At 39.4% G+C, this 12,045-nt stretch overlaps 1 protein-coding gene across 3 annotated transcripts in view; it reads right to left on the reverse strand.

Annotated features, from left to right (window-relative positions):
* The window catches only part of LOC108719066 (transmembrane protein 245), a 173,049-nt gene that overhangs the window by 6,551 nt on the left and 154,453 nt on the right, over positions 1-12,045 (reverse strand). For all 3 annotated transcript variants that reach the window (XM_041566221.1, XM_041566220.1, XM_018267675.2), the window contains one exon: positions 3,266-3,451. In XM_041566221.1, the coding sequence (XP_041422155.1) occupies positions 3,266-3,451 (186 nt within the window). The remainder of the gene's footprint in view (positions 1-3,265; positions 3,452-12,045) is intronic.

Consider the following 12,045-nt stretch of genomic DNA (forward strand, 5'->3'; position numbering starts at 1 on the left):
AGAGTTGGGTAGCACTTACCAGGCACGGCAGCAAATCCATGTTAACAATCCCTGTTACCTGTTTCATACAAATATTTGAAACCATTTCTTGAGACAAGTATTGTGTCGGGTGGGGGGGATAAAAAAAATGGGTCGGGGAGCACGGAGATGTTTTGGAGGCATTGTATAATACCAAGGGTATTGTTAAAGGATTGTTAACCCTTTACTCGAGTGCATCGAATCTCTCTCTCCCTCTGGCAGGACATCGGGTGCATTTTATAAAGCAATGTTTATCAGTTATTCTATTGCCTCTGTATATCACACATTCAATCTATAATAACAGGAATTATTTTTTTTGCGCTGTCAGAAATATAACTATTATTTTTAATATGAATAAATCAACCGTTACAATCTTTCATGCAAACACTGTGCAGCATTTAACAGTATGAAGTTTAAAAATTATAAAAAAATAGTTCAGAACTTGAACCCATGACCTTGTCTTTCATAGGTCATTCACCTAACAAGAATGCTATGAAGCCTTTTGGCATTGGTAATATCTGAAAACTTTTCTTTAAGGCTAATAGTAAAATAAAATAAAAAATCATTGCTATATTTAGGCTGATGCCAGGGGTTCTATAAAACCTTACATAGATGTATGCATTTCTTTAAAATTATTATTTATTTGTTTTTATGGGGGGAAAGTACTCAACCAAGTATTTTAATGCAATACTTTGCAGATTACTAAAGCCCAGAATTATGATCACAATGCCCATTTATTTATGTCCATTTATTTGTCAGTGTCCCACCCAAAAAAAAATCATGATTGTGAATTATAAGGTGGAAAAGAAAATACAGTATTTGAACCCATGACCTTCAGCTCCAAAGTTCATTCACTTAACCACAAGGCTATGAAGCCTCTTACCTGTCAAACTTTCTAAAAACATTTATTTAAGGGTAATATACATAGTTATAATAAGTAAAAAACAAAATCACTGCTGTGTTCAGTATATTGCCAGGGGTTCTATACAAACTTAGATGTATGCATTTTTTTTTTTATAATTATTTATTTGTTTTTATTGGGGGGAAAGTACTCAACCAAGTATTTTAATGCAGTACTTTGCAGATTACCAAAGCCTAGAACAATGATCACAATGCCCATTCATTTATTAGTTATTTAGATTCTAGCTTTTCTTAACGTAGGGACATCGCGGTTCCCTGCACTCAACGCGATGAGAGGATTTAGCTTGATCTGTTATAGCGTGCCAGACGGACAATACATTCTGGCTCCATCTATACCCTGATAGTGTACATTGAGGGTGCCACTATGTCTTATCAATCCTTGTGGAATAGGATTCAGTTAAGGTTCTGTTACATTGAAAATTTTACTTTTGAACATAAATTAGAGGGAACAAAAAAAACATACTTTGGGGATTGAACACTAAACCCACTGGGTAAAGGCAAGGACTTAATCCACTAAACCACCACAAATACTGTGTACAGATGTGGATTTAGCTAGCGCTTGGCGACATCTAGTGGCCACATACTGTTATTACATGCTGGTAAACACGATGTAGAAATGCAGCACAACCCACTTGCTGCTGCTTATATAACGTTATAGCGCGCCAGATGTACCATCCATTCTGGCTCCATCTGTACATTAAGAATGAATAGTTAACCAACAGATAGTTTATGGCCTATTAAAGAATATTTTACTATTTTATGAGCCACCATGTTGCTCCCTCAGAGATCACCTGACCAGAAATAATGCAGCTTTAGCTGTAACAGGAAGAGATGTGGCAGTAAAAGACAGAACTTTGTCCATTAATTGGCAGAAATGACCTATGTATGTGTGCCCGTGGTTTGTTTGTGTGCACAATGTATGCTCACGTGCTGCCCTTATTACTTAAAATTTTCTATTTGAGATTACCCAATGGCACATACTACTAACAAGTATATTTTTATGAAAATGGTTTATTTAGTTGAATCAAAGCTATACATTTGAACTGTTTTATGCAATATATTTTTATAGAGACCTATGTTGTTCAAGGAATTGTTTTCCTTTAAGCTGTTAGGATGTGATGGGAATTATAGCTCAAAAGTAGGTTACCCAAGTGGCCCCCTCTGATGTAGCTAGGGTACATAACAAATCATGGTGTAAAAGTTTCTCGTTTGACCCGTAAGATAAAATGATTAACACTCTACAATACAGCATGGATTTTTAGCTTATTATAACAGCAGAAACTTTTTTTTATTGTTACTGACAGCTCGCTGCAGTGTTGGCCCTCCATGCAATGGTCATTGTCACCATTTATTTATATAGCACAAGAAAGTTACACAGAACTTTACAGCCACTTATAATAAACATGGGTCTTACAATAACAAGGGTTACAGGGTAGAAAATAAGATAGAGGGCACTACTCGCATGTGTCAGGGGGCCTATCGGCTCCCAGCGGGGGAGTCAGGACCAAGGAGGAAGCCTTTAGGGTCAAGCTTCAGGTTCAAGGTACAGGCATGGGTTAAGGCAAATACAAGGTCAAAGTCCAGGCATGGGTTCAATGGCAGGCAGAGTGGATCAGAATCAAAAGTCCAGGCATGGGTCAAAGTCCAGAAATCACAACAATAAAGCACCCAGGAACACTAGTAAACAGGTCCTATACTTGGGCAGCGTCTAGGTGGCCAGAGCTCCGGGCAGCATTCCTGACAGCATGATCGTACAATCTAACATTGCTCGACTTTTGTTCTCCTATCATGATAAACATTTTAACCTATTAATCAATAAGAAGAATCAAAATAAAAAAGGTAACACACATTGGGTTCCATTTATAACTGCAGTTGTCTCTAATGAACAGATCTCCGTTACAGCCATTATTCTTATAAATGCTATAGTAATTGATCAGCATCCACACGAGACAAGGCAGTTTTCCATTCATCCGAATATAAATTAACTGCTGGTATGGAAGATCATTTAGATGTTGTAGGCATATCTGTGAGGTGTGTCAGTAGCCTTTGTCAGACATACTTACAGTGTATTAACATACTTACTTACAGTGTATTAACTTGTATACTGAGCTGCCTAAAAGTATGGTGGGGTAAGTGCAAGCTTATGCACAGCTTAGACCCACAATAATAGGAGGATAACAAAATGGTTTCCCTTTTAAATTGTAAAAGTGCTTTTAAGTGTAAAAATGAACACTCAATATGAACAGTTGAAATAAAAAATGCCAGATATCAAATGATGTTATCAAATTAAAATAGATTAATACATTTGTAAAATAAAAAGACTTACCTATGTGTCTGCAGAGATGTTGTAGGAGTAGGCATTGCAGAAGATGGACTTGATAGCATTGCACTGTAGATGTTGGAAGCAACCACAAGCACACAAAGAAGAATGGGTCCAATTATTGCTCCTTCTAGTCCCAGATAATAGGCTCCTCCGGCTACAGCTAAGCCAGTCAGATATGGATGTCCTCCACTTCATTATTTGAAAAATATACAGAAATATAACGGATTTAAAGAGATTGTTTAATTACCATAGCAACTATGCATTGATTTGAATAAGTGACTGGAATATGAATAGGAGAGGGCCTGAATAGAAAGACGAGCAATAAAAAGTGTCAATAACAATTATATTTTAGCCTTAAAGAGCATTTATTTTCAAATGGGGTCAGTGACCCCCATTTGAAGGCTGGAATGAGTCAGAAGAAGACGGCAAATTATCCAAAATGTTGTTGCTCAAAATCGACCATTCTGTAAGATACCACAAGTTAACTTAAAGGTGAACTAACCCTTTAATATATGATAACATCTTCAACCACTCTAAAGGTGGCCTTACATGGGCAGATCTGCTCATGATCTGTCCGGTTGCCAAAAGAGTGGTTCTTGCACCTTGAGTGGGCAATATCAGGCCCTAGGGCCCAAAGATCAAATCACAGGGCCAGGAATGCAGGTGGTGGGCTCAAGGACCACATAAACTGACCTATGCGGTCCTCGATCTGATGGTAATTTTAAACCTGCACATTCTGCATATGGCCACCTTAACAGTTACACACAATAAAATCTCTAATGGCAGCATTTTTTAGATAAAAAAATGTAACTGAATAGCAAAAAAGTGAAGCATGACTGTGTTCACACATAATAGTACAGTTCACAGACCCCCCAGTCAATTGTGTTCTCCGCAAACCTATCATTCAATTGGTACTGATGCGTAATAACACTATTCTATTCACTACTCTGTACAGGTATAGGACCCATTAGCCGGAAACCCATTATCAAGAAAGCTCTGAATTACAGTAAGGCCATCTCTGTGATAATAAAACAGTACCTTATACTCAATCCCAAAATATAATTAATCCTTATTGGAAGCAAAACAATGTTATTGGGTTCATTTAATGTTTCAATTATATTTCAGTAGACAAAGTATTAAAATCCAAATTACAGAAAGATCCCTTATCCAGAAAACCCCAGGTTCAAGCATTCTGGATAACATGTCCTATACCTGTAGTAATGTATTACTGAATGTTTCTATAGCATTTACAAGTAATTAAAACAATAGTAATTTACAACCTCCTATACCTTTTTGTAAATGGCTTTCTAGAGATTGTATCAAAGTGGTTTTGCATAAAGGGGAATTGATATAAGCTTCCTCATACTGAAATGACAAATTTTCTAAATATAATAAAATATTTAAATAAAATGTAATTAAATATGTACAGTCTCTGAAATAGAAAACCAAAGGGGCATCCAAGCACTCCACAAAAAAACTCTTTTTATGAGACATGTAAGTCCCTATCATGTACTTCAACCATAGCCCGCTGTTGCTTTAAGAGAGACCTCGGGTACCCTCTTTGTACAAATTTTTCCTCCATACTATCAAGCTGCTCCATTAATCTTTGATCATCTGAAACATCTTTTAAACATCTTTTAACTCTCAAAAATTGAGATTTGGGTACAGACTTCCGTGTCTGTACCGGATGAAAAGAGTCATAGTGAAGTATGGTATTTTTATCAGTGTTTTTTACGAAAAGATCAGTCATCAGGTGACCCCCCACCTTGATCTCCTTAGTGCCAGTAATTGACAGTAATCCTTAGTGCCTAGAAAAGGTACACTGTACAAATCAGCATGCATAGTAAATTTTATATGGGGTAACACCATGTTTATATGTTCTGTGGCCCTGTCCATATTGCAAACACATCATCGATGAACCATAACAGGCAATTTTTTTGGAAACTCTCATTTGTATATACATATCTGTTCTCAAAATTGTTCATGAAGATGTTTGCATATGACGGGGCCACATTAGACCCCACTGCCGTCCCTCTGACCTGTATGTAGAAGTTATCCTGAAATAAGAAATAATTGTTACAAAGTACCAATTCCAGACACCTTAGAGCAAAATTCTTTTGGGCCCAATCAATTGTCTCATCTAGTTCAAGCTCTGCAAGGACCGCCTCCACACCTTCCTCATGCGGAATAGAGGTGTAGAGGCTCTCCATGTCAAGCATCACCAATATCGCATTTTGGGGAACATATTGTAGACTTCTTAAGATATCTAAAAAGTGATCGGTGTCCTTCAAGAAGGATCTGTGTTTTTGTACATATCCTCTAATAAAGTCTACAAAGATGGACAATGGAGAAAGTATAGAGTTTATACACGAAACGATGGGACGCCCTGGTAGATGGTTCAATCGTTTGTGTATTTTAGGTAATACGTAAAAGACGGGTGTCACTGGATGGGATTGTCTAAGAAATTGGGCTAGAATATTGTCTATTACTCATAATTCCAGTGCCTCCTGGATAACACTCTCTACCTTCCTTTGTATTGAAAACAATGGATTACTGTCAACTAACCGATACGTATTCACATCACTCAGTTGTTGCGTAATTTCATTTATATCATCTTTTTTGTCCATTATTACAATGGCTCCTCCCTTTTCTGCCGGTTTCACTATTATTAAATCATTGTGTAATATTACTTGTAATGCCCCGTACTCTTGGCTATTCAAATTGTATGGTATACTATGGTGACTCCCATCTCTATATGTTAATTCTAAATTTGCCACATCACGTGAAACATTTAGCATAAATGCATTAACAAATACATTATCCACATCAGGTTAGTATGTACTTGGGGATTTCAAACCCAATTCTTTGCCTATAAAAGTATTGAAATTGTCCATCTGTTGTTTCCCCTTTTCTTGGGCAAATTGTACCTTTAATTTTATGTCCCTGAAAAAACGGAACAGTTCCAAATCCAGTGTAAAAAAGTCAGGGCCCGTCAGCACCCCAAAAGATAGTCCCTTGGTTAATACCTGTTCCTGTAGTGGCGAGAGGGGTATGCTGGAGGTGTGTACCACCGTTTCGGCCTTTGGCATGACCCATGACCCTTTTTCTTTGCGGTGCTTTCTCCCTGCCCATCTTCACTTTTGGAGAGGCCTTCTGTATGTTGAGATCCACTTAAAAAAGACGAGTTACTTGATGCAGAGTCGGATTGCTGGTGTGCTGTCATTTCCTCCTGTCTTCCGCGTGGTTTCCAACTCGTGCGCTGGGAAGTGCATTGACTCTTACTCCTAGAGTCTTGTGTATTCCCCAGCCATCGATACACCCGGCCGGTACTATAATCTGCCACGTCCCTCTGGAACTTGGTCCATTTGCGCGCTTCAGTTGTTTCTCTAAATTTCCCGATATGGTCTGCCAGTTTTGCGTTCCCCTCTGCAACAACAACGTCCGGAGCGAATACGTTCCCCTCTGCAACAACAACGTCCGGAGTGAATACGTTCCTGATTTTGGTTTCCTCCACATCAATGCGTTTTTGGATTTCAGGTAACTCTTTCAGTAGACACTCCATGGTTGCCAGCATTAGATCAGCTGAACATTTGTTTATAATGGCCTCCCACTTCGTGCAGAACTCCTTATCTGATGCAAATAAAGTTGGGCATAGATTAACCCTCAGGCCTCGTGGGATCCGATTAACCCTCACATATTTGGACAAAGTCCTCAGATGTAAATCATATGCGATCATTTAACGGTGAGAATACTCCACTTCTCTAAACTTCTGCCTGAAGTCAGTGGCAGTTAAAAATTCTGTGGGCCTTTTACAGCCTCAGTAATACGAATTTTGTCCAGATCCGTATATGCAAAACTCATTTTTGAGGGTAGATGGTTGCTCTATTCCTCAAACGCATCTTTTTGCCAGTCCATTTGCATGATTATTGCTCCTCTGCCTATTGCAGAAAACCTACAGGAGATGAGAACAAACAAGCATCAGACGTATCAGAGCATATTTGCATTTTTTATTAATCCAGTTGTCATCAGCTACAACTATTCAACAACACAACACTATTTAAAAAGTGTGTTGAAAGAAAAAAAATATATATTGCTATTCTCAGATATATGTGTTCTTCTAACAAAATAATTGACTTTGGAACAAATCCTACATGTAGAGATACAGGATATCAGGTGATTTTAAAAGAGTGAGCTCTAATGCACCAACTAGGCAAAATAAGCTCCCTCCTAAAGGCTGTGTTAAACCTGTCAATCTATCAGACTCCCAACTCCTGCATGAAAAGAGAAAGATGCAGAGAGGGGGATATTGAAATGTAACTTGGTTATTAAATGATATTATAACAACAAAGATAGGGCAGAGGACAAAATATAAGAGTCACTCACTACTTAGAACAGGTGGTCCAGGTGCACGAGCAGAAACAAGCAGTCTCGCACACCCTGGCCCTCCGGACTGGGAACTCCGGGGTGCACAGTGAAAGAGAAATTGGTTACCTCTAAATAAACCTGAAGACTTGAGAAATACACCGGCACACAATACACAAGATGCTTGAACATTATTCTGAAGAATTTGTTGATATTGGGTTGAATTCACCGACCTTTGGTTTTAACAAGGGCCCCAGTCATTGAACTAGTCACACAGCCCCACAGCATGATGTTAATAACCAAGTTACATTTCAGTATCCCCCTCTCTGCATCTTCCTCTTTTCATGCAGGAGTTGGGAGTCTGATAGATTAACAGTCAGGTTTAATACAGCCTTTAGGAGGGAGCTTATTTTGCCTAGTTGATGCATTAGAGCTCACTCTTTTAAAATCACCTGATATCCTGTATCTCTACATGTAGGATTTGTTCCAAAGTCAATTATTTTGTTAGAACACATTTATCTGAGAATAGCAATAGATTTGTTTTTTATTTTCAACACACTTTTAAATGGAGTTATGTTGTTGAATATTTGCAGTTAATGACAACTGGATTAATAAAAAATGCAAATATGCTCTGATACGTCTGATGCTTGTTTGTTCTCATCTCCTGTAGGTTTTCTGCAATAGGCAGAGGAGCAATAATCATGCAAATGGACTGGCAAAAATAGGTGTTTGAGGAATAGAGCAAGCATCTACTGTTGGGCTAATTAAACGGACAGTGGGAGAGCTATTGCTAGGATTTTACACAAGGTTGTAAATACAGACTCAACCATCTCTGTACAAATGCAAGAAATAGACAATATACATCAGACAAATGTGTAATAAGTTTGTCACTCTTTATAACTTTTATAATGTGCAGTTAAGAAGTAATGTGCTTTATTAGATGGGATTACACAATGCCAGTGCTGCTCCTACAGTTTGTCTAATTTGTGAACAGGTGAACAATGTGGGCACTGACAGTCTGAGGTGTGATCAATGCAGGGTCTTAAAAGGTGCCAACAATACATGTACAAATGGTTGGTGCTCACTGCAGTGTTATCCCCCCTGTGGATAACACAGTGCCTCCCAGCACATGATTAAACACCTTAGGGGCCCTCTAACAACAATTTCCAAATGCTAACAACCCCCCAGAACAACCCCTACCAGGCTCACATCCCACAGGTAGTGTATAGCATAGCAGCATACAAGAAGAACAGGACTGTCCACAAGGCCAAGAAATATTAGTTAAAAAGATGACTTTATTAATCAGGTTTAAAAGTATACTTGCATCTCCATGTGCCCTACGCATTTTGTACCCACACGCGTAGGGCACAGGGAGATGCAAGTATACTTTTAACTTTGATTAATAAAATATTTTTTTCTATTCTGGTCAGCATCAAAGGTGGTTATGATTGAAGACGTCCTCTCTTGCACAGCCAGACTAAACAAGCACTTTAGAGAAAAATACGATGTTCTCAATATTTAATCTTATGGTCACATCAAACCTATCTTGCCACAGGTGCCAAACCGGACCGTCAAACATACATAACAGCTAAGCAGGATCTAGATACTTTGTTGTCTGATAGAGTGAAGAGAAACCTAGAATACCAGAAGAATAGATTCTATCGATGGGGAAACAAATCTGATTAAACCGTTTTGGAATGCGTCACCTCCTACTGTAAACTCACATTAGATATTTAGACATATCTCACACCTCTGTGGGCAATCTTTGGAGATGCAGCAAAAGTCTCAAAGGCAGAGAAGAGATTAGCAAACATTGTTTCTGCAGTTGGTAGGAAAGCTATACTGCAGAGCTGGATATCAAATCTACCTCCTTCACTTGAAATGACGCTTACTAAACTTGACTTTGATTACCATATGGATTGGCTGGAAGCCACCCTTAACAAAGAGCGTACAGTTACATCCTTTTTTTCCCACTGGGAAAAAATACATACAAACACTACCCCGTTAGACAACGACAAATCGCCTATATGCAGTGTCGGACTGGACCGGCGGGACACTGGTAAAAACCCGGTGGGTACTGGCCCTCATGGGACCCCTGCCGGCCCAGCAACATTTGATGCTGTGCCTCCGCGAAGGTGCACAGTATGCTGGTGTTTGTCGGCAGGTTTCAGATGGTGAATGGTCGGTCAGAGACAGTACATGATAAATTTCAAATTTTTTTAAAATTCAATTCTAATTTGGACTATTCCCTAGTCGAATCTTCACTTCTACCATTGATAAATCTGCCCCTTAATGTACACTTTTGATCACTGAGCATTTGAAAAACGTGTAGGCCTAAACTAGTGTATATTTGTGGCCCTACCTATGATTGTATTGGCATGTTTCATTCTGTTTTTTCTACATGGATCTGTTTGGTGCAAACAATAAAGACATATTAAAAAACAAAATATATTTTTTAACTAATATTTATTGGTGCCAGACAGCCTTGTTCTTCTTGTATCCTGGTTTGCCGCTCCCTAAAGCTGGGGGTCTGGGGCTGGTGCACCTGGACCACATCAACTACTTGGTGAGCTATTTATATTATGTCCTGGAGCACCTTGTTCTTTCTACTTTTGTGAGTGTATAGCATAGGACAGGCAGAGTATGGCACACAGATAGGGAGCACAGAGAAGGCAGAAGACAGGAAAACCTATCAGGACCATTCGAAGATGAACAGTTCATACTGTGCTACATACAGTTGACACAATGCTGGTGCCCCTCCAGCAGTTTGTATGATTGGTGAACAGGTGAAAAATGTGGGCACATCTTTTTTAAAGCTCACACAAGCAGTCACAGCAGGCAGACTTTCATGTGGGCGCCACACAGGGGAAACCACATTCGACTCGCCAGTTGGACAGCACTTTCTTAAGAGTATTTCTGATAGGTTTCCCTGTCTCCTACCCTGCTCTACCCTATCTGTGTGTGACATACTCTGCCTGTCCTATGCTGCCTATGTGCCATACTCTGACTGAGGCCATATTCTGCCTGCCCTATACTGCTTGTGTGTGCCATAATCTGCCATACTCTGTCTGTGGGAAGTGAACTTGTTGGAGGTTTGTTAGTATTTTGAAATGCTTGTTAGAGGGACCCAAGGTGTTTAATTGTGTGCTTTGGGGTTGCTGTGCTAGCCACATGGGAGAAGGAGGCATATGGATTTAAAGGTATGCCATCAACTTTTTTCACATGAGTGATATCCCTGCAGTGAGCACCAAGTATTTTTGGTGTACTACCACCATTAAATGTGGTCATCGTCTTCACATATCTTGTGATAACATGGGTATATTTTAAAAAGGGAGTGGTTCACACTGACTTCCATTATCTGCCATCTTCTATAAAGGCTCGAAAAATTCTGGCCCTCTGTACCACTAATGTTGGACAGCAATGGCATAAGCAATGATTTCTCACACTTTTCACCTTTTAAAAAATAATGTGAGGACCATGAGTGTTGTGACGTGTGAATGGTACTTAATATTTTAATTCATGTTGGTCACTGAAGATGTGTGTAAGGTAACCGAAGACATAATTTCAGTAAGAACTATGGAATGTGACTGTGCAGAGCTAGGAAAAGTATGTTGAATGTTAATTTTCCTTTATACACCAAATTGAATTTGAATTGCTCTAGAAGCTATGGAACTAATCTTATCAGAAAGCCTTGTAAAATACAAAAGGCAAGCTTTCAGGATAAGGACAGATGTGGGAGACTTGTGAAAATAGAGCCATCCTTGCCAAAAATGTTTTGTGTACAGGAAATACCCTCATTGTACAGCTAGTGTTAGCTCATGCACAGAAAGGACTGAACTGGGACTGAGATTGGGGATTGGTCTAAATTAATAATTAAAGGAGAACTAAACTCCCTTGCTAATAAAAACCCCTACCCTCCATAGTCCCCCCTCCCTGCTCCCGCCCGCACAGGTGTTCACACAAGTAAATGCCCCTAAGCTGGCAATTATCCCTCATTGCAGAGTCAGTGCAGTGGAGCTCACGGAGGCCATCTTCAGCGCTTTGGGAATCTTCAGAAAGTAAGCGTTGTATTGGAGTGTGCGCAGGTGTAGCAATATTCCGGTCCCGAACAACTGCGCATGTGCCGAAAGCCATGGAAATTGCAGAAGGGACCCGAAGATTCTGAAGCACCGCAAGATGGCACCCATGAGCTCCGCTTTGCTGACTCTGTAATGAGAGGTAATTACCAGCTTAGGGGCATTTACCTGTACGGGGGGCAGGGAGGAGGGGGACTATGGAGGGTAGGGGGTTTTATTAGCAAGGGGGTTTAGTTCTCCTTTAAGGTGTGAAGTGTGGATAAAACTAAACACAGAAAGAAAAAAAATGCCCATGTGTAGGGAGTGTGGTGGATACATTCATACCTTTATATTATATCTGCATTC

This window comes from Xenopus laevis, chromosome 6L, assembly GCF_017654675.1.
Source record: "Xenopus laevis strain J_2021 chromosome 6L, Xenopus_laevis_v10.1, whole genome shotgun sequence".
In the NCBI taxonomy this organism is placed as follows: Eukaryota; Metazoa; Chordata; class Amphibia; order Anura; family Pipidae; genus Xenopus; species Xenopus laevis.